This window comes from Gorilla gorilla, chromosome 5, assembly GCF_029281585.2.
Source record: "Gorilla gorilla gorilla isolate KB3781 chromosome 5, NHGRI_mGorGor1-v2.1_pri, whole genome shotgun sequence".
NCBI lineage: Eukaryota > Metazoa > Chordata > Mammalia > Primates > Hominidae > Gorilla > Gorilla gorilla.
In genome coordinates, this window is record NC_073229.2 from 103,071,456 (window position 1) to 103,096,291 (window position 24,836).

The 24,836-nt window shown below is 33.8% G+C and overlaps 1 protein-coding gene across 2 annotated transcripts in view; it reads right to left on the reverse strand.

Annotated features, from left to right (window-relative positions):
• PHIP (PHIP subunit of CUL4-Ring ligase complex) overlaps window positions 1-24,836 on the reverse strand; it is a 142,974-nt gene that overhangs the window by 49,632 nt on the left and 68,506 nt on the right. The window contains exons 16-22 of one of the 2 annotated variants that reach the window (XM_031012066.3): window positions 18,487-18,615; window positions 16,648-16,873; window positions 12,996-13,133; window positions 12,156-12,339; window positions 5,558-5,675; window positions 2,905-3,045; window positions 42-118 (exon numbers count right to left, since the gene is read on the reverse strand). In XM_031012066.3, coding sequence (XP_030867926.1) covers window positions 42-118; window positions 2,905-3,045; window positions 5,558-5,675; window positions 12,156-12,339; window positions 12,996-13,133; window positions 16,648-16,873; window positions 18,487-18,615 — 1,013 coding nt within the window. The remainder of the gene's footprint in view (window positions 1-41; window positions 119-2,904; window positions 3,046-5,557; window positions 5,676-12,155; window positions 12,340-12,995; window positions 13,134-16,647; window positions 16,874-18,486; window positions 18,616-24,836) is intronic. The other variant, XM_031012068.3, reaches the window with a different exon arrangement.

The window sequence follows — 24,836 nt, forward strand, 5'->3', positions numbered from 1 at the left end:
ATTTTATATAACATTTGGAAAAATAAAAAGCATTCATTTACCTAGAACTGCCATCACTGTGCCATGCTCTCTCTTCTTCTTCAGATGTTCCACCACTGACAGCAACTACTTCGCCTTCCTAAGATATGTTGAATACATGTCTTATTGCATAATTTTATAAAATAACATTTTATGATTACAGAAAATATCAGTGATATCTTATAATATCAGTCATATTGGGATACTTAAAATTTGATTTAAATTAGTTGCAAAGGGTGTTGTGGCTCACGCCTGTAATCCCAACACTTTGAGAGGTCGAGGTGGGCAGATCACTTAAGGTTAGAGGTTTGAGACCAGCCTGGCCAACGTGGCGACACCCTGTCTCTACTAAAACACACAAAAAATTAGCTGGAAATGGTGGCAGATGCCTGTAATCCCAGCTACTTGGGAGACTGAGGCACGGAATTGCTTGAACCCAGGAGGTGGAGGTTGCCGTGAGCTGAGATCGCACGACTACACTCCAGAAAGAGACTGTCTCAAAAATAATAATAATAAAATAATAAAAGAGTCAGCTGCTTCTCTTTAAAAAATTAGTTGCAAAATACAGCTTTTACCTTTTTTTCACAAATAAATGAGAATATGTAAATGTATATAAAGACATAATACTTACTAATATTGGATTCAGAGCAATCCTACAGATTACCATTGTAAAAGCCTCATAACGTATCTAGATAAAATGATATCAAATTCCATATTTACATTTGAAATTAATTTTTACTTCTTGAGCCTTTTTAAAACACCAAGCTTTCTCTTCTATAGGTGCTTTGAGAAGGCACATTTATGTTTTATTTATTATAGGCACATTTATGTTTTACTTATTAAAACAGCTGTCCCATATAAAAAAGGATGTTCCACTTCTGGTCTTATTTTATCTAAATGGTAAAGGATTAAAAAATACTTAAACACTCTGTTTCTCTTTGGTAAATATTCATGAGTAAACAAAGAATATTATCTGTGAAAGCATTTTCTTCATAAAGTTGGGTTTTTTGATGGCAAAAATGTTGCATGTCTTCCTCACTTAAATAAACTTTATGCTTCAATAACAATAACACCTCGTATTTACTAAGCTTTTACTGTATGTTACAAACTATTCTAAGCACTTTGTATGTATCACCCCATTTGGGCTTGACAATGCACTATTGGTGATAGAGAGTTATTTAAATAAACAAACTAAAGCTTTAAAAATTTGAGAATTTTGCCCAAGGCGGCACAACTAATAAGCAACAAAACTTGATTTAAGCCCAGGTCACTTTAGTCCAAACCCTGGACAACATTCTGTAAGAATGGTGTTACTTACTTGCTGGGCATATTCAGATAACTTTTAAAGAGGACAATGGGGTGGATTCTTTTAATATTTAAATAAAATAATATACTTGGGACAAAAGTTTTCCCATTTTGATGTTTTAATGAAAAATGTGAATTATATGTCTATTCCACAGTTATGAAAACTAAGCAAAAATGAAAAAATCACATTTGCATATTTTATTAACAAAAAGCATATTTTATTAACAAATTTAATCACTGCTCGATATAACAAATCTAAGCAAGTGATATGATTTTTCCCACATTTTGTGTGTTACTTCCTTAAAGGGGGGAAAAAAGAAACAGAATTATTCCTACATTCCAAATACAAAATACTAAAGTACAAAACATCTGAACCAAAAAATCAGAATTCTTTCCAATTAATTAGTATACTGTGCCCAAAGTGATACTTTGTTCTCAATGGACTCCTCTAGAAATATATTCTAAATTTCTAAAAGGATGTTAAAGCATAAATAAATTAGTTTGAAGACACTTGAAGGACTTATTGTAACAGATGTGTTTCTGGAAATACAGTTCTTAAGTTTCTAATAAACAGAATATTTTAAATATTATATAGAAACTTAATATTTAGAGGAAACTCTTTCAAAAACAGAGACATTTTATAAGATAAATAATTAGCCCACATATATTTTATGTTTTGTATGTCTATCCAAATTACCATGTGTCAAATTCATATAATCAGTGTATTTCTCTTTTTTTGCCAGAATGAATATATCATTTTGACCTGGCTATATGAGGACCCAAAGCTATTGGAGACTAACTTAAATTGTGGTTAGAATACTCTCAGTTTGAGAGTTAATGTTGCCCTGGATAGAGAATATATTTAGAGAATTCTCATATATGCCTAGCATTTCAAAGCACAACATGGCTTCAAAAGTGTATAGTAGTCAATATCTAAAATGATTACATCTCTAACCTGTAAAGAAGGAAGGTGATGGGAAAGGTTGAGAAGAAAAGAGGAATGGAGATGGTTTAACTGCTTAATAAGATTGGTTTATGATTGCAAATTGATTGCCTTCACTGAAATAATATATAATTTAGTAAGGACAGTAATATTTACTGAAATAATGACGCATGAGGAATATTTAAAAATTACACTGAGAAAGCTGTAAACTGGTACAGAGATTAAAAACTAACAAAAATTGTCAAATATTTATTGATTTGTTGTTATACTTACAGTATACTACAGCTTCATGGTACCACTTAAAAAGCTTGGCTTTCAAGTAAAACAAACTTGCATTTAATCCCTGCTCTACCTCTTAATAGATGACTGTATAGTCTAAATATCTTTGAGCCTCAGAATCCTTATCTATAAAATGAGAATAATTAATTCACATGAGTTTATTTTGTGGATTTGAAATTATGTGTATGTGTGCCATACCTAGAAATAGATTTTTAGAAAATAAAAGCTGTATCATAAGACCCCAAAATGCCATATTTAAGCTACATCTACAAACATATCAATAAATGCAAAGAATGAAACTCATATTTAAAAAAATAAGTAAAAATGACATCTAATTTATGAATGGGCTGATATCTTACATCTGAAGAACTACTGCCATTTTCTATCTCTTCTGAGGGTCTAGGAGTCTCTTCCAATGCAGATCTTGTACGATAATTGTGTTGATTTGTCTGTTGCTTTTTGGATTCTCCAAGATCCAGGAAATGCTCATGAGCATGATTCTAGAAAAAAATAAATTAAATTTATTCACAGATTGTTTAAAGAGCAGGATTTTTAGTTTAAAAGTTAAAATTTTTTAATTAAAAAAATTCAAGCTGGGCATGGTGGCGCATGCCTATAGTCCCAGCTACTTGGGAAGATTGCTTGAGCCTAGGAGTTCAAGGCTGCAGGGAGGGATGATTGCACCACTGCACTACAGCCTGGGTGACAAAGTGAGACAATTTATCCTAACATACAATAACAATAAAAACATTTGTTCATATTTAAGATATCACTTAAATGGATGAGGTTATAGTACCAACTCAAATATTTTAACATTCATCAAGTTAAAGGCTTATCATGGTTATGCTGACATTTACTTCCTGATTGATTAGTTACAAAAATGCTGTTTTTTTTCCTAATTAATGACAGACATAAGGATTCATGATAAAAGACTAAACCAAACACTGAACTCTTCTGTATCTACATCAAACCTATAGAAATGATGTAAGAAAAAGGATAATGGGCTATGAGGCATATGTAATAGGCAGAGGCAAATTGGAAACCAAAATGGGGATCATAAAGCTACCCTGCCACTATGAAGATAAGATGCCATGTGGCTGGGTTATTTTTCTTCTGCTGGAATAAATGTGAGAAGTCTTCTGCAGATGAGAATACAACCAATAAACACTAAAAAACTGATGAAGTACAACACAGTGATGAAGACAAACTCAATAAACATTAAAATTTATACCTAAAAAACACAAAAAACTTAATAAAGCTATCTCAAAAGTGAATACAAAGGCCAGCCATGGTAGCTCATGCCTGTAATCCCAGTACTTTGGGAGGCCAATGTGGGAGAATCCTGCTTTGGGGTCAGGAGTTTAAGACTAGCCAGGGCAATGGCAAGACCCTGTCTCTACAAAGTTAAAAAATAAAATTTAAAGTTAGCCAGGCATGGTGGTATAAACCTATAGTCCCAGCTATTTGGGATGATAAGGCAAGAGGATCACTTGAGGCAGTCCACGGCTGCAGTCAGCTAGGACTGTCCCATCGCACTCTGGCCTGGGTAACACAATGAGACTCTGTCTCCCCACCAACCAAATAAAAAAGAGAATCACATCCATGAAATAAATGCAGGGTCTTGTCTTAGAAAAAAAAAAGACTCAATTAGACACCCTTGAAATTGAAAAATAACCAATTAAATTTGGGAAAAATAAATGATAGCCAGCTGACCACATAAATAATAACTGGTTATTCCAGTTTTTGCGACCACAGATGCTAAAAATATGTGAGTGTGCATGCACATACATACATATATATATATACATATACATATCATTCCTTTTATGTCTTAAAAAGTCTTCAAAGTACTATTGAATTAAGAGATAAGCACATCTTTTAATTTTAATAGATATTAACATATTCCATCCATAAAGGTAGTAGCAAGCAATACAAACTCTCATCATCATTATATAAGTTTATCTCAGCAAAGGATGCAAAAAAGGTACGCTTTCCACTTACCATGAAAAAGCCAACCAATCAATCAACCAAAAAACAAGATTATTTCAGAAAGAAATTTTCCTTTATTATACTAACAGGAATTCTAGCACTGTGAGGTCCTACTGATCCCAGGGTATGATACACTCAGTAAAGAAAAAAGGACTACTTGAGTATTTTGAAGAGATGAGTAATAAAACAGAAAAGTGAATTCTAGAGAAGAAGACTGATTTAGGAGTTTTAAAAAACTCAAATGAAAAAAAGGAAGGAACACGAAGCTGGTGAAGAAGGCCAGTTATTTATTTTTCCTCTGTTTCAATAATTGCTTTAGATAGTGACTTGGACCTAAAAAGAAGTTTCACGTAGGCTTCCTCAATTTCAGACTCTAAGGCTCTGAAGCTTTCAAGCTAAGATGTTTTTCTCCAAAATAAAAGAAAAGAAAAAAAGGAAAAAGCGATATTTGTGATTCCTTCACACTCAGGAAGTACATATCTCTCTCAATCAGGCCATGACCAATTGAAATCTACTGGGTGCAAAAGTTTTTCCAGAGTAGGATGACAGAAAAGCCAATAAGTCAAAACTATTAGGGACAATCTACCTCTCTTAATGGAGAAAATGAGAAATATTATCTATAGCAGCATTAGCTGACTTGATTATCTAGAATAATGAATAGATGCAAGACACCACAAAAACACATAGAAAAACATAACAAAATGCTATTTTTAGACTGTACAAAGATGGCACACAAGATTATGAAGAGCTAAAGAAAGTTCTTGATGAGGCTTCAGTGTAATTTATTAGAATTTCATGAGTATATAAGAATTGGCACTTTGGGAAAGGGTATGCTACAAAGCAGAAATGGAATTAAAAATTTTAAATAGTAAACAATAGATAATCCAGAGATAACCAAGATTTACTATGTTAATTTTTTTCATTAACCTGTTTATAATAACATGTTAAATTACAAAATGGAGCCTTAAAATGGTCACTATACTTAAGAAGCAAATATTAAACATCAAAATAATTAATATGTACCTTTGAGACAGTGGGTATTTTATTCTCTTTTGGAACAGTTAAGTGTTTTCTTTTCTCTTCTGACCTGTAAGTCTTTATTTCTTCTTCTCCCTTTGCAGTTCTCCATTCTTCTTGCCTACTGAAAGACAAAAGCCATATGCATTAATCTAGAATTTTACACATAACTGTCCTCCAAAAGGAATGTTAGGTATCAGGAAAGGAATGCTACTCCTGATGTTTTATTTTAAGATGGAAGCACGTGATAAAGATTTCTGAGTTTAATTTCATAGGTTGTGGGCTCAGGACATCCGGCATTAAATGACTGAAATAATGGAAAGACAAACTCTGTCTACCCCAACTTGATACTACTGGTTCCTGCTATGGTCTCTGGCAAACCAAGTATTAGATTCTGGGAACGTGGTGATTCCTAGCGTAATTTTTCCAAGAGTGAGAAATTGGATTTTTTTTTTTTTTTTTTTTTTTTTTTTAGGATAGGGCCTATGCTTTGATAATCTTCTGTTCCATATAGATAGCTGGAATCTCTTTAAAAATTCAATACAACAGACCCTGAGGTTACACTGAAAGCCCTGAAAGAACTACACTCTTTCCAGAGACAGGGAGGTCAGGTTTCACTGACTGAAAAAACTCAAACCATCAAGGTGAAACTGAACAACACAAATTGAGGAACACTAATTTTAAACTTTAATACAAAAAATGAACTCATGAGAAGAAGATAATTTTATTTTTTACTTCAATATCTTACAACTTTAAAGTTTTTGAAATGCAAGGGTATTTGAAATTTAATTCTCCCTTAAGATTTTATAATAAGAAGGTAGTTAATACTAAAAACAGTGCAACTATATACTGTTGATATTTCTTTACTAGATGATATTAATGTTACCATGTTACTTAATGGCACAATCTCCATTGTGGCTGGACATAATTCTGAATGGAAAATAAAATGAGCAAATTTAAATCTTGTGAAAAGAACAGGCTTGGATTTAATTTTTTTGTTCTTAATTTTTTTAAAAAGAATTGAACTTTTTACTGCAATAATTATAGATTAACATACAGTTGTAAGAAATAACAGCGATTATTTGTATCCTTTATCCAGTTCCCCCAAATAGTAACTTTTTTTTTTTTTTTTTTGGAGATGGAGTCTCACTGTCGCCCAGGCTGGAGTGCAGTGGCACGATCTCGGCTTACTGCAGGCTCTGCCCCCCGGGGTTCACGCCATTCTCCTGCCTCAGCCTCCCGAGTAGCTGGGACTACATGCGCCCGCCACCTCGCCCGGCTAATTTTTTGTATTTTTAGTAGAGACGGGGTTCCACTGTGTTAGCCAGGATGGTCTTGATCTCCTGACCTCGTGATCCCCCCCACCTCGGCCTCCCAAAGTGCTGGGATTACAGGCATGAGCCACCGCGCCGGCCCAAAATGGTAACATTTTGCAAAACTTTGTATCCTTTATCCAATTCCCCCAAATGGTAACATTTTGTAAAACATGGTACAACATCAGAAGGAGGATGCTGACATTTATACAATCCACTGATCTTACTCAGACTTCCCCAGTTTTACTTCTATTAGTTTCTATTAGTTTGTGTGTGTGTGTACACAGGCATACATTGTTTTACTGTGCTTTGCAGATAGTGCATTTTTTTTTTACAAGCTGCAAGTTTGTGGAACCCTGCAATGAGCAAGTGCCATTTTTCAACCACATATGCTAACTTCGTGTCTCTGTGTCACATTTTGGTAATTCTTAAAATATTTCTGGCTTTTTCACTACCATTATATCTATTATGGAGATCTGTTGTCAGTAATTTTTTATGCTTCTATTGTAGTTGTTTTGAAGCACCATGAACCTCACCTATATAGAACAATGAACTTATTAACTGACAAACGTTACGTGTGTTCTGACTGCTCCACTAACTAGCCATTGCCCCATCTTCTCCCTCTCCTCAGGCCACACTATTCCCTGAGACAGAACAATATTAAAGTAAGGCCAATTAAAAACCCTAACTGATCCAGTGAAAACATCTCTTACTTTAAATCAAAGGTAGCAATGATTAAACTCTGTGATGAAGGCATGTCAAAATCTGAGACAGGCTGAAAGCTATGCCTCTTGTGCCAAACAACCACGTTTTCAATGAAAAGGAAAAGCTCTTGAAGGAAGTTAAATATGCTACTCCAGTGAACACAAGAATGATATGAAAGTGATGCAGGCTTGTTGCTGATACAGAAACAGTTTTTGTGGTCTGGATAGAAGATTAAACCAGCTACAACATTCCCTTAAGCCAAAGCCTAATCCAGAGCAAGGCCCTAACTCTCTTCTCTTCTATGAAGGTTGGAAGAGGGGAAAAAGCTGCAGAAGAAAAGTTGGAAGATAGCAGAGGTTGGTTCATGAGGCCTAAGAACTACCTGTGTAACATAAAAGTGTAGGGTGAAGCAGCAAGTGCTGATGAAGTAGCTGCAGCAATTTATCCAGAATAACTAGCTAAGATCACTGAAGACAGTAGCTACATTAAACAACAGACTTTCAATGTAGTAACAGATCAAACAGCCATCTAAATGGAAGAAGATATCATCTGGACTTTCACAGCTAGAGAGAAGTAAGGGCTTGGCTTCCAAGCTTCAAAGGGCAGTCTAAATCTCTTCTTAGGGGCTAACACAGCTAGTGACTTCAAGTTGAAGCTAATGCTCATTTATCATTCCAAAAATCCTAGGGCATTTAAGAATTATGATAAATATATTCATCTTGTGCTCCATAAATGAAACAACAAAGTCTAGATGGCAGTACATCTATTTATAGCATGGTTTACTGAATATTTTTAGCCCACTGTTGAGACCTACTACTCGGAAAACATGATTGCTTTCAAAATATTACTGTTCATTGACAATGCACCTAATCACCCAAGAGCTCTGATGGAGATATACAAGGTGATTAGTGTTCTCTTCATGCCTGCTAACAGAACATCCATTCTGCAGCCTATGGGTCAAGGAATAATTTCGATTTTCAAGTCTTTTTATTTAAGAAATTACATTTCATAAGGCTATAGCTGCACTAGTTATTCTGCTAACAGATCTGGGCAAAATACATTGAAAACCTTCTAGAAAGGATTCACCATTCTAGATGCCATTAAGAACATTTATGATTCATGGGAAGAGGAAAAGTATCACTGTTAACAGGAGTTTGAAAGAAGCTGATTCCAACCCTCATAGATGATTCCGAAGGCTGAAGACATCAGTGGAAGAAGTTACTGTAGATGTAATGGAAACGGCAAGAGAACTAGAATTAGAAGCGGCAACTAAAGATGTGACTGAATTGCTGAAGTTGCATAATAAAACTTTAAATGAATGAGGAGCGGCTCATGAATGAACAAAGAGGTTTCTTGAGGGAGGCTACTCTAGTGAATATGCTTTGAACATTGCTGAAATGTTAACAAAATTGTAGAAAACTATATGAACTTGGCCAGGCGCGGTGGCTCATGCCTGTAATCTCAGCACTTTGGGAGGTTGAAGTGGGCAGATCACAAGGTCAGGAGATCAAGACCATCCTGGCTAACACAGTGAAACCCCGTCTCTACTAAAACTACAAAAAATTATCCAGGCATGGTGGCATGCGCCTGTAGTCCCAGCTACTGGGAAGGCTGAGGCAGGGGAATTGCTTGAAACTGGGAGGTGGATGTTGCGGTGAGCCGAGATCACGCCACTGCACTCCAGCCTGGGCAACAAAGTAAGACTCTGTCTCAAAAAGAAAAGAAAACAAAACAAAAGAAAAGAAAAGAAAAGAAAAAGAAAAGAAAAGAAAATTACATGAACCTAATAAAGCAATGGCAGGGTTTGAGAGGACTGACCCCAGTTTTGAAATAAGTTCTACACAGAAATATTTCATGAGAGGAGTCAAATCAATGTGGCAAGCTTTATTATTGTCTTATTTTAAGAAATTGCCACAGCCACTCCAAGCTTCAGCAGTCTCCATTCTGATCAGCCAGCAGCCATCAACATCGAGGCAAGACCCTTCACCAGCAAGAAGAGTATAATCACTGAAGGTTCAGATGGTTGTTAGCGTTTTTCAGCAGTAAAGAATTTTCAAATTAGGTATGTAGTTTTTTTCAGACATAATCATATTGTTCAATTAACAGATTATAGAATAGTATAACCTTAACTTTTATATGCACTGGGAAACAAACAAAATCATGTGAGCTGCTTTACTGCACTGGTCTGAAACCAAACCTGCAATATCCCCAAAGTATGCCTGTATCTTAGCAACCTAAATCTGTTCTCCATTCCTATACCCTTGTAATTTCAAGAATATCTCATAAATGGAATCATACAGAATGTACTTTGAAATTATTTTTCTCCACTCAGCATAATTCCCTCAAGATTCATACCCATTGTATCAATATGCTGTTCCTTTTTATTGCACAGTAGTAGTCCATGGTGTGAATATACCATTGTTTAACCATCTACCCACTGAAATACATCTGGGTATCTTTCTGGCTTTTGGGTATTACAAATAAAGCTGCTATACATTTATGTTCAGGTTTTTGTGTGAACATGAGTTTTCATTTCTTTAGGATAAATTCCCAATAGTGCAACTGCTGGGTCATATGACAGGCAGTTGCATGTTTAGGATTTTAGGAAAGTGCAGAACTGTTTCCCAAAATGGCTCTATCATTTTACATTCCCACTAGCAATGCATGAGTAATTCAGTTTTCTCTACATCCTCTCTAGCATTTGGTGCTGTCACTTATTTTTTATTTTAACCATTCTGAGAAGAATGCAGTGATATTTCACTGTGGTTTCAACTTGTATTTCCCTAATGGTTAATGACATTGATTATCTTTTCATGTGCTTATTTGTCATCTATAGATCCTCTTTGGTAAATGTCTGTTCACGTCTTTTGCCCATTCTCTGGTTGGATTCTGTTGTTTACTATTGACTTATGAGAATTATTTCTATGTTACTTAGCCCCCTGTTGGGTATGTCATTGGATTCCATTTTAATTAATGGATGAGGCTGACCCATTTCAGAGAGCCTTTTTAAAAGGAAACTTTAGACTACCCACTGGAGAGATTCTTAGGAAGATTCCCATAGGATGAGTACAAAGTTTTAGAGACAAAGCTCTAGGAAGCCCAAAGAAAGAATATCTGTTAAAGTTATGGCCACAGTCTTGCTTGACCATAGGCCAATGAATAGTTAAGCCCAATGATAAAGGAATAAAAGGATGAAGAATATTTGAAGAGAAATAAATCTTCCTCACCCCTCAGGTTCCCTTCCATGTGCAGGAGCCTCAACCTACAACTAGCAACCTTATCTCCTGACTCATTCCTCTCCAGAGGAGGAGTAAATTAGTCAACTGATATGCTCTGGAAGAAAAACCCAGTTTAGCACAGCCCAGCCTTATGCCATTGTGTGCAATTATACATTTGGCCCTGCATCTTAAAGAAGCAAACCACATGTCCCACAAGGGGAGAAAAACTGTGGCCCACTGCTATCTGTGTCTGGTGAATATTACTTTTTGTTACTGATATGGTTTTTGTGGAATATTACTTTTTGTTACTGATATGGGTTTTATTTCACGAAATAAAAAGTGATAGTAACAAACGGTGATAGTCGGATTTACTATGTCTTATTCTCCATGTTATTTTTCAATTATTTCAGAATTGGTGTTGAAAAAATGGGCATTATTTATTTGACCCCTTTCAAACCTTAACATTAGAATTAAAAAGTAAACAAGAATCTAACTAAAAACACACCATGTGAGTTAATTAATTTATGACGGATAACTGGGCATATTTGTCATAAGAAAGTGTAAATGTATACCTTTGGTGTGTATTTAATTCTAAATCCTAACATAAATTCAAAGTATGTCCAATCAAAAAGCATAATCTATATGAACATTAAGACCAAAATTTTAATTATGTAATTACTACTATCTTCTGAGTTGAAGAACTAGACAATCTTAAATTCAAATTCACATTTTGACCTTCATACTTAGAACACACTTCATACACATAAATCAGCCTTACTTAAGTTCATATAGGCCTCATTCATGAGTATTTCATGACTGAAGATCAAAAGGAACTGGATATAAACTTCCCTCATGGCATGGTCTAAGAGAATAGAATTTTATTAAATCAATACTTTTAAAGTCATAAATGTATACTTTTAAATATAAATATTTTAATATATATAAAATCTTTTTGTATTTTCCAATTTATTTTTCTTTGCATCTGAATATCATGTGAATGGCTGGCTAAATCCATTAAAAAATTAAATAATTACAACAAACTTTATAAAATGTATTTTAAGATATAGTTAAACAGGACAAACCAAGACTGAAATATGCTACTCAATAAAACCTCCTATTTGGTCAATCCAAATTTATGATTTTCCTGTTGACCTTAACACATATCATTCTTATCATTTACATAAATCATTCTAGAAATAAATATATTTTAGAAACTTAATTTTTCTACAGTCATGAATAGTTTATACTGCCCTTCCAGAAAAATTTCAGAGGAATTACAGAGCTGAAAAGGTATTATGCTGTGAATGCTGTTAACTCAAAAATGAACCCAAGGAACTATGGTACATCAAAATTCACAACTTCCCTTACCTGGCTACACCAGCTGATAGCTCGGGTACTACCACCCTTCGACTCCAAGCTACAAGATCCCGCTCCGTGGCTATTTCGCTTCTTGGTGCGTTGCTGTGCATTTGCCGTACACCTTCAATTTGTCCACTACGTCTTAGTCCTACGTTTGGTGGTGAATGAACCTCTGAGGTAGAACTTATGGAGCCTAAGTGAAAAAGTTACTATATTAAGTTCTACTTAGAGATATTTCTCCATTAGTTTATAACAGAAAAAAGAGATAAAACACTATCTTCCATAAGAAACTTCATATTGTGGCAAAATAATTAAATTACCATATCAGGAACTAAACCACAGGCAAAAGTGGTTTAATGAAAACAAAACATGGTTATTCAGTTGATTAGATAAGTCAATGAATCATAACTATAGACTATTAAGCCCCAAGGATATAAAATCATTACTTTAAAAAAATGCTAAGTATTTTTGAGAAAACTTGGTAAGAAGCAAACTAGACAAACCCAAGAGTATTTATGGTTCATAAATTTGTTTTGACTCTTAAAGTTTAATAATATACAACAATAAGGGTGATGAGATGTTCAAGAATGTGGCTTTGACTATTCTACATGTTTACTATAGAAAATGTGGAAGATATACACATTCAAAAACTCATTATCTCTAACTTGAAATCTCATTATGAACCATTTTCTTAGGTCATTAAATATTCTTCAAAACCCTGATCATTTTGGCAACCTAATATTTCATTTTACGGATGTACCATAATTTTTTTAAACCACTTAACACTGTGGGAGATTTAGGCTGTTTCAAATTTTTAAATATTCCACTTAAAATAGAATACCTGCTTACCTCTACTTAAACGGCTGGTATTACTGATACCTGCTTCACCAGAACGTCTCAGGTCTTGCTCCTGTTGTAGTCTTTGAATCATGCTGTCCAGTGGGCTGATCTCCTGGTTTGCTTGCTGACTTAAAACTTGATTCAGTCCTATACAATACCACACAAAATATTACGAATATTTTAGCTACTATTCAAACCATTTTACTCACCAACCTCACTTATGAGTTCAGAATTAAACATAAATGTTGCTTGGGTAAAAGACTTAAATGATCAACTATAAATGATGGGAGTTAAAAAAAAAAAAAGGAAAGAAAACATCTGTCCATCTTAGTTTATCAAAAATAACGATGAGGATGGTTGCTAACTTATACTAAGTGTTTATCATGACTCAGATACTCATAATCTGTATGGTAACTCCATTAGGTATGTATAAACAACTCCACTTTATAGATGAGACAACCAAAATAACTGTTCGAAGTCACATATCTAATAAGTGGCAATAATAAGGTTTTCCACTTAGATCATGGTTTCTTTTAAAATGACACATCTGATTACCCACTTTCTTAAAAAAAAATGTTTACTGCCTCGTTTATTCAATACATTATTGACTGTCTACCATATGTTAGGAACTACGCCAGGTACTGAGATCTAGTGGTAAATAAGGGACATGAATATCCCTACTCTTTAGGGAGCTGACATACTGATGGGGAAAGTAAACAATAACCCAGGAGTTCATACAGAGTATGAAAGAGAGGTGTTGAAATAAAGAAGGTGATGGTGGGTCAGAAAAATCAGAGAAGTCCTCTCGGACAAGGTAGCATTTGAGCTGAGATTTAAATTAGATAGCCACATAAAGATCTAGATAAGGAACACTTCAGGGAGAACGCAAGAGATACAAACGCTGTGAAGCAGGGAGAAACTTGGATTTTAATCCATCCAACTTTTCCAGCATTAATTCTTACTTGTACCACTCACAGAGGACCACTTGACTTCTGCCCTTCTAAAAAGTAAACACCTTCATGCACTGAAACTTTTGAACACAATATTCCCACTATAAAGATAAACATGACAATCTCTTAACTTACCATTCCAGCACCAACTAAAATGGCACTTCCATGACATTTCCTCTGTGAAATCTTTCCAATTACTTCTGAAAGAATTACCTGCTACCCTCTTTCACTTCCTTAAACAACCCATACATATCTAAGTATTCAGACCAATATAAAACATAAATGAAGTCCAAACCCATTAGTTCCTCAAAAGCATGAACTGTCTCACTTATCTTATCTAAATCTAGTACAATGCTAGGCATTAAAAAATATTCACTCTTGCTGAATAAATTTTTAAAAGGTATATTATAAAATATATGAAAAATATTGCCATGAGTATAAAGAAGGGAGCAATTAGTATCAGCCATACAAGTATATGAGAAGATCTGATCAGCTCAGAATTTTAGGGTGGGCTTAAATGGTAACGAAAAAGAGCAAGGATATTCTGAAATGAAGTAGTAGTAAGAAAGGTAAAAGGAAAAACAAATTACATGTATTAAATGCATAATTTCATTTATAAAGGAAAACTAAAATTCAATAGGATAAAATAACTTGTTTAAGGTCACCAAAGTAGAAGCAGTAAAAGCAGACAGAAGTAAAAGTTCAAATGTCTTATACTTCTTTCCTGGTTTACTGTTGGAAAACCATGTTGGAATACTGATGAATAATCTGATATAGCTCAAGTTTACAACTGAAAAAAACACATTTAAAGTATGTTGTATGGTGCCAATATAACAAGCTAATTTATTATTATAATAACTCAAATCTATTTTTCCCTAACTCTGAGAGATTTCCCAGAATAAATTTTATTATCTGGATTTGCAAATAAAAAGCTAAGGTTTTTTTTGAAAAGCATTTTGCTTTTGTTCTGTTTTTGTATTAACCAATTTTAGACTCAATAAGTCTAAAATATGACAAAAAAAGATTTTTACTCTAACTCTGAGAATCAGAACACTGAAAAATTTTGGGACTCATTACAAAGCCAGTATTATTGCTATGGATTCTCTTATGGATACCAACAACTGGTATCTATTTCATTTTTAAGATTATGCCTACTTTATACGGAAGAAAGAATAATGGACTGAGAATCAGAGCTGAGGTTAGAGTCCCTGTGATTCTATGACACATTACCATTAAATTTTGAATACTCTCAACTTGCAGGACTGGAATATCAAAGATACAGGATTAAATATTGTTTATAAAAGCCCTTTATAAATTGGTAAATGGATTTAAAAAGTAATAATAATAATTAATTAGCACTGATACTTTAATAAATGAGTCTTTTCCTTATTTCCCTGTGTCTGAAACCCTAAAGTAGCTATCTATTTTGAGGCTTGGGAACAATCTGATTTTGCCAATTCCTCTCCGAGAGACTGAAGACATTTCTCTTAATTTCAGTCCTATGACCAGAACTTCTCTAATACTGAAACTTATCTAATCTGAGTATCTGTCCATACTTCTCGAATACTACTTTTTCTTTGAGTTCATGCTGTGTCCACGTACTGAGACACATTAATCTCACAAACTCCAGATATTCAAGTCCACTGGACTGCACTACTCTAGGAGTAGCAGCAGGAATGACTCCTCTAATGCTTCTTCTCACCCTCCATTCTAAGTGGACGTGTCTAATTCCAAGAGGAGCCCTTTCTATCCAGTATGTCCGTCTTTATTGCAACTTCATGCTAAATCCTTTAAGAAAAATAAGATGCAGGTTTGAGGTTGATTTTTTCTGTGCTCCTTACAGAATCTAATTTCATTATTTAAAAGTCACTCAACACAAAAGCTACTTAGAAGCTTTTGTTGATTAAAGTCTAGAACTTAAAACATTTTCATAAATATTTTTCTAGTCTAAAAATATAGTAGAAGTATTCATAATGACAAAACTGGTTTAACCTTCTTTACAGAACCTTTCCATTATTTTTACTCAATACACTAGTGTTGCATTTCTTGTCAAAAGAGGGAAAGCAGTTTGTAGACTTTGACTCCATTTTAACTCTCATTTAATTCTTCAACACTCCATTATACTTCACTAAAACAGCTCTCAACACTTTCCATGTCAATCCTCTTATAAACCTTTAAAAGTTGGTAACTTTTTAAAACATCTTCAATGTGAACAGGCAATCTACAATCTCTCTCACATCATGCTATTATTCCCTTTAGTAACATTCATCACAATTTGAACTATGTATTTGTTTATTCTAATGAACTGTGTTTAGTAATCTACTAACCCATTCCATGAAAGCAAGGATCATGTTTGTTTAATCCACTACTGAATAGCCATGGCTTAGCAGGTGTCAGAGACAGAAGAGATTATCAATAAATGTTGCTGAGTAAGTAAATGAATTCACTTGTTTCACACCAAATACAGGAACTACCTTATTGATCCCTAGGGGTTACAAATGGATAATAAATCAAAATTATTACTGTAAATCGCCCATGTTCCATAATTAACTTGTAATCCTTAAGCATGATCAAAGACCTGTATAAAAGTATAAAACATACTTTTACTTCTTATCCACTTAACAACTGCAAACAAAGTTTTACTCAATTAGCAATTTTAACAGTTTGGTTGGAAGAAGAAAATTTGATTGTCTAAGAAAATGAGCACCTACCTGAGGAAGTTACTCCCATCTGAGGGATGAGTTGCTCCTCCCTGCAATTTTCACGGCCAGGAACTAATCTTTGATATCTTGATGGATGAGGGTTACCATCAACATCAACCAAAAAAGGGGGAGGCATAAGATGAGGTGCTTGCTGAGTCTGTTCATCTAATACAAAATTGTTGGCATCACGAATAAGTGGCCGATAATCACTATGAAAGAACATCTGATCTGCTATCTGCAAAAAGAAAAGTCCATAAAAGACTGGAAAAATAAAAATGTATCATTGTAGAAAAAGAGTCTACATCATTGCTAATAGAAAGCAAACACCTGAATACGAATAATGGTATTAAGCAACAATTTTTAAAATATTATTTTCCTGAATTAATTGTAAATAGGTATTTTAATTTTCTACCTTAAGTATTATGATCAGAAAAGTAGCTGCTTTAAATTTTCTCTGAAACAAGTAAGGGATTATACACAGGAGTCCCCTCTTATTTGCAATTTTGCTTTCCATGGTTTCAGTTACCTGTGGTCAACCTGACTCCAAAAATGCTGAACAGAAAATTCCAGAAATAAACAACTCATAAGTTTAACTGTGCACTGTTCCAAAATGCATAATGAAATCACGCGCCATCTCACTTGGGACACAAATCATCCCTTTGTCCAGCATATCCACATTGTCTAGATATGCTACCCACCCATTACTGTACAGGAAAAACACAGTGTGAATAGGGTTTGGTACTTTCCAAGGTTTTAGGCATCCATTTGGAGTCTTGGAACATATTCCCTGTGGATAAGAGGAGGCTACTGTGTAGAAAAGCTACCACTAAAAATAAGCTATTCAATATTCAATTTTAAATTAAATGGTAACATCAAATCTAGTCATAAATCATTCAACAGTATTTTTACTTCCACAGAGCTACCATGCTTTATCTTAAATCCTTAGGTATACAGTAAGTATGATTTGTGTAATATTACTATAAAAATCACATAAGATTTTCTAAGGGTTAATAAGCATTTTCTCTAAATGTTTTGAGATGATATAAAATTATTAATATAAACTCAACCAGGACATAAATTTTATTATATAAAATTTCACTGGTTAATTTGTAATTTTTTAAACAAAATTATAAACTACTCAATATTTACTATCATAACCTTTTATACCATTCCACCACAAGTAAGCAATTTAATTCTTTTAGTCACTAATCTTAAAGTTGGGGTCTTTAACTGCTGAGCAAAGTGGCAGCGCATATGCCTGTAGTGCCACCTGCAGTTATTTAGCAGGCTGAAATGAGAGGATTGTTTGAGCCCAAGAATTCAAAGCCAGTCTAGGCAACATAGTGAGACATTTCACCCCTACTCTGTAAAAAAAGCCCCCCAAAAACTGCACAGGATCTTTAATAAAAAACATTAACTACAATCAGGTAATATAATACATTTTTAAGAGCCACATGAAAGCCACAGATTTGTACCCTAGATAAGTACGTATTATCTATATTAAAAAAACATTTTACATAATTTCAGAGTCCCACTATGGATAACATCTTCCATCTCCAGTTTATATACCCCAAGTTAAGAATTCCAATCTAGATTGCCCCAGCAGGCTAAGAGTTATTTTTTTTCTGAAATATGCAGATTTTCAAATCATAAGCCCTAATAAAGTGGGATTTAACTTCTGTCTTCACCTTCCTTTCCAAAACTAAGTCTCCAGACTACTTAACACAAGATTCTTCGAATTTTACCCTGAATGTAAAGATGCTGATTCTCACCCACTCCAAAAACATACAACCCCTAAACATGCATTAAAAAAAAATAAGGACATGATATACAGTCATCATACTCTACCTTGTCATATTTGCTACTGGACCCAAAGCCAAAAATTAAAAGATGTCCATGAGAGTCTGTGCATGCGAAATGCTGACCATCAGGAGAGCATTTGCAGTCAAACACTGCGCCATGTCCTTGGCCTTCAATCTGAAATATATTTAACCAACAGTAAGAAAACTACCATTAAAATGAAAAGAATTGGTCACTATTATTACAATAATTTTAAGATAAAAGCATACATCCTAATGAAGTGAAGATTAAGTAAAACAAGCATAGTACAGTAACAAAATTTATGAATATTCATGAAAAGTGCCAGATTAATAGCCTTGAAAAATATTCTATCCACAGACCAAACACAATTCAGGAAATAAAAGAATACCAACTCCCCCACCCATAGAATTCTGCTTCATGTTTTAAACTCAGATTTAACACATAATTATGTCTTACACTCCATCTATCTCCGTTCAATCATGCCCTTTCTGCAAAAGCTGACATGTAGCAACTGTACGGATTTTTTGGTAATTCTTGGAAGTAGCAGCCAGAGATCATTGCTCAAATGACACTAGATTTTATTATTTTTGGTAATAAATTCCCTGGTAGTCTGACTCGTCTTTTAAATGGTGAATTTCAAAGGTTAAAGAAAAGGTTTTTTTTACCTGATAATTGTTTTCTGTTTTCCAGTTCCATTAATCCAGAACGAATGGGTTTCCTCCCTGCAACCTGTCAATCAAACAGAGGTGGCCAATCACCACTCTGAATTTTTTGCTCTCAGTGCTTCTTCAGACTATGTTCCAGTTGAAAACTTCTTTAGCAGTGTTCTGAAAGAGGTAAAAATTCTACCCTATCTAAAGCACATCTAGGGACTGAATTTCAGAAACAACTAAAATAGGGAGTTGACTCCCTAACAAATAACAACTAAGGATGATTTTCAACAAATGCTGTTGGATTTCTGGATTAGCAGAATCGGAACACACACACATTATCAGGTAAGAAATACCTCCTTTCTGTTCCGGTATCCACTGATCTAGAACAAATTGAGCTTTATTAGTAATATCCCAGGAAATGCTTGGAAAAGAGAAAGGTAGTAACTTTCTTGCTTTAGTATTAAAAATGTGGCATAAGGATGGATGTACAGTTCACCAAATGCAGAAGTTAAAATTCAGAAGAAGAATAACTGATTTCTCAAGGAAGGTTTGCATTTTGGTAAAAAGAGAAAATATTTCTATAAAAGAAAGGACTTTACCTAAGAAGTTAATACAATACCACAAATGGGATTGCCTCAAAAAGAAAGCTAGCTTTTTCCTTTGGCTTGCTAAAAAGAAGAAATGTGTGCAACAGTGCTTATTAATGCTCTTTTGGATGGTTACAATAATAGAAAAGAAAGAATAACTTTTTAAAAAATGTAACCACATTAGATAAAACTAGTAAAATTATCTAATGTTTAATATACACAAAAACTTAGAAAAGAAAGGAAATGAATCATAAGTGAAACAGGATTATATCCCGAGTGTGAAGAAAGTTGGAGGATGATAAGATAGGAGAAGAAGGTAACTGATTCCAAGTCTACTTTAAAACAATTCAAAAACAAGAAAGAATATAACTATTTCTCCAGATTACCATAAGGGCACCAGGAGCCATACAGCTAGGCATTTGCCAAAAATGAAAGACTATAAGTACAAATTCAGGATTCGAGTCTTTATTTTTCAGTGTTTTCCTAGGCAAATAAAAAAAAAAAGTTACATGAACTGTTATAAATAAGCAACCACATGAACAAAGTACACCTCTAAATAGACTTTTATATCAAAAACTAAAAATTAGGGGATTGAAACTGCCTTAGCCATGTGTTGTTAAATGATTTTTTTTAACTCAGTTCACTCAAAATTTCACAGAAGGCAAGAGAGAGAACAAAAAAGCAACTACTTTATAAATCTACTCTAATAAATATTTCCAGAAGTGTAATTACAAGTCTAAGATTACAATTTTAAGTAGATAGTAGAGTGGAGACTTGAAAGTAGTCCAATTTAGCAATTTCAAAGGAAATCTGATAAATGTTCCTAAGCATGGTATCCTTCATGTGTTGTTTAAACAAACACTTTTTCTTTTTGGGGGTGAGGGCTGGGGGGCAAGAAGGACTGATCAACCCTTGACCCTATTATTTACCAATGTTGCCACATTTACAGTTAGATCTCTAAAATAATCTTGGGGACAGTTGAAGCTTATAAAGCTCTAAAAGAGCAAAGAAAAAATAGCAATCATATTTAAGATGCCTGTGTGTCCTATATAACACATTTCATTGTGAATATGGCAAGACAGTATTAATTTTCTTGGTATAAGGCATCTGTTTAACTCCAAAGTGACTTTTATATGGAGAAAATGAAAGTATATTTCAATCACATCAGAAAAAAGAAAAGGATATTATTTGGATTAACCATTTGTTTACTAAAGGAGGCATTAAAAGAATCTGCTTTACTCATAAACCAGTTAGAAAAGGTGCCTCTAACTTCATCAATTAAAAGACCAACTCTCTATTTATTAATAGATCCTCAGACAATAAACACCCATATCTATAAACTGCAGACTAGGTTTTCCAGACCAGGCTTCCGAACAGTTGATGATATAAAACAGGAAAATATTTTACTTTCTCTATATTAACTAAAAATATCCTAACTGGTTTTAAAATGTATGGTACGATTAAGTAAGCCAATCAAAAGAAAAGAATTTTATCTTTTTAAACAAGGGTCAAAGTATTTATGAGTACGAATTCTCAAAGACAAAATTTTAAATGAAGGCACTATTTGAATATTCACATCTACTGGAAAGCAGTAAGGTTTATCTTCAAAAATGAAAAGAAAATACCCTCTCTCACCAAATGAAAGGTATATAAGCCTATCATAAAATTAAATGCACTGCATACCAAGAAAATGTGTCAACATAAAATTTAATACTACATACAGCTTATGCTAGCTAGCACTTACTGCAGTTGTAGTAAAATAATTAGAAATAGAGTGAAACTACTAAGTAATGAGAAATTATCAAAATAAGTGCATTTTAGATGAACTATTCCTCTAATAAAATCAAGTACGCTTGTTATGCATTATTTTGGATATATAGAAATAAAGACCACATAAAGCTCATAGACATTAAATATCAATAAGGTTTAGCTGAGATAATCTATGAGACAGTATTTACCAGTAACTGTGAAAACTTCAAAAAGAATAAGAGTAAAAAGAAAAGAAATAGAAGTATATTCAGCAATTATTGTATTTTGTTTTATTTCTAAAAGGAGGAGATGGGAGGATCAGATGTGTTAAAATAATGACTCCCTTATTTGAAAATTCTCATACTGACTAAAGAATTCTATAAATACTACCAATAAATGAGTAGTATAAACTTGTTAGGCATTTAGAGATTTATACTAAACTTTAAAGAAATTAAATGATACAAAAACTTATGAGCTAAGAGTTCTGATGAGGACTCATGAAGGAAAGAATACTAATACCTTTTCTGAGGGAAGGTACTATACACAACTAACATAATTTTCCTGAAGCAGAAAGATGAATGATTAGACAGAGGAATGAGGTCGAAGACCCAAGACATCTCTCCATCAGTAATAGGTAAATGACCTAATCTCTGTGGAATGATGGAGATAAATGATCACTAGAGTCCAGTTCTAAAATCCTACCATCTGAGGTTCTGAAAGGTATGTTGAAAAAAATTGGACAAATCTGCAGATGAAGTATATTAAAAGCAGAATGCATACTAAAATTCAGGGTCTCAATTATATCAATCATGAAGAATATACAGAGAGTGAATATGAGAAGCATATGCTTCTAGAAAACCTTAACACAAAGTAGGAAGGTTAAAAAATATGGGCTATCTTAGGCAGAACCATCCTCTTCTAGAGTTATTTCAATTCTATTAGCAGGGTCAGTTTGTCTTGTTCTTTTTTTTTTTTTTTTTTTTTTTTTTTAAGCACACCGTTGATTAGAAGAAAGCATCTTACCTAGGAAATACTCCAAAATTTAAAATTATGTATGCAACTTTTAAAATACCCTAAAATAATCTTATGAAATGGACTCATATACCAAGAATGAAAAGAGCTGATAAATGGAATTTATGCTAAGAATAACCCTTAAGAAGTCCTTCCTTATGTATTAAAAAAACTTTTAGATTAGAGCTTGCCAACCTAGGGAAAAATATGTAAACTAGATACAAAAGAGACTCAGATGTATATTTGAAATAAGTGTTGGATCCTGGTCAACATGGTGAAGCCCTGTCTCTACTAAAAACACAAAAATTAGCTGGGTGTGGTGGCGCTCGCATGTAGTACCAGCTACTTGGGAGGCTGAGGCAGGCAGGAGAATCACCTGAACCCGGGAGGCGGAGGTTGCAGTGAGATGAGATTGTGCCGAGAGGCGGAGGTTGCAGTGAGCTGAGATTGTGCCACTGCACTCCAGCCTGATGACAGAGCAAGACTCCGTCTAAAAAAAAAAAAAAAATCCAAATTCCAACAGTTCAGGTGTTATCAAATTACTTTAAAATAGTTATTGCATGGCTGTTTTAATCTTGAAAATTCTTTAACTTATGCCAACACAAAAAAGGAAACTGCTGGACCTGACTTGATAAAAATCAGTAGATGAGATTATTACATAAAATGAAAAAAAATTATTATATAAAAGTGATTCTGAAAAATCAGCTCTAGATTTTCATCAAAAGAAAAATATTACCAAAATAAATATCTTCAAATTTAACATCATTTTGTACCCATATTCTGATTTCTCTGGAGAGAGCAATACTATTGATTAGGCCTTCCTTGAGGCTTATTTTCTTTTGGTCTTTTTGGCATATTAGCATGGTGTGTCTTCCTTGACACACCCTCTAAGGATTGTGACCCCTTTTCCATTCTGCTAAATATATGAGTATTTCCCAAAGTTTACTTCTAAGCCTTCTGCACTTCCTTCTCCTGTCTCCATGAGGAAGTAAACTATATACTGTAAGAAACACTTCAACACTTTCTTCTTTTTACTCCTAGCCCCTCTAAGTAGTCTCTCCAAGTGCCAGCTGGCCATTTCCACATAGGTAGTTCAACGCAATAAACATTATTACAAATGAACTGAATAAAGAAGTCAGTTCTCCCTTATGTCTTTCATATTTCCACTAATAAAACCATTGTTCTCAAGGTCACCCGGGCTTAACACTCTATAAACCCATTTATTAAATCTTTCCTCCCTGTCATCCTATAGCCCAAATCCCAATACAGTCACAAAACACCAAGTCATTTATGTATTTTTTTCTTTACAAATTTCCTACCAACTACCCCTATAATATTTCATGACTAATTAAAGTAGTTGTCCTCACACTTATTCAGTTTCATACCTGAAATTGTACTACTGGCAACCAAACTATTTTTCTCTTAGCTTCTCGACCATCCTATAAAATAATTTACTAAAGCCCCCACAAGGTTCATAGGTATTTATGCCTATGAGATCATTTGAAGTCACTGACAGTTCATCTCAATTTGTTTTTCGTCATTATTTCCAAAATCTACTGCAATCAAGCTTCCTAAATATCTGAATTTCTATGAACACGTCTTGACACTTAGCTTTTTATGATGTTCCTCGTTTATAAAATTCATTCTCTTTCTTACTGACTCGACTCCTATTTATCTTTCAAGGCATAGTTTCAATTCCTCCTCCTCAACAAAACGTCTCCAATCGTCCACCCTGACATGATCTCTATATCTTAAGATACAGCAACTGTCTTTTCTCATTTGTCATGCTACTGTTTGAAATTATTTATCAATATTTATCCCTTAAGGTATATTTTGTATATTTTGTCTCCCCAACTTAACTGTAGGCTGACTAAAAAGACCACGTCTTATTCTCCCTTGTGGTCCTCATATTTTGTGCTTAACACAAAAGAAAACACTCAAATATTTGTTAAAATGTTTTCATCTGCATGTTTAAATTCTGTATAATTTCATATACTTTCTCATATAACTATCAAATCTCAAATACCCTTGTGATAGCAAGTCATGGACTATGTCAAAGAATTACTACATAAAAGTAATTTACCACATATAATGCAGTGAGAGACAAACTCACATTCATGGCAACAGATTAACATGCCTTTTGTACCAAGATATATATATATATATATATGAGATATAATCTAAAGAATCTTAAAACCTGAAAGAAAGTGATAATTACTAAAGTGTATGGTAAGAAGACCGAAAGTACTTCCTTACCCAAAGAAGCTGAAACATAGACTGGAAGCATCAGAGAGTCCTTTTAACACAGAGAGTATAAATATAGGACATTATCTTGTTAGATGATGATAGGAAGAAAGAAGGAAGGAAAGAAGGGAGG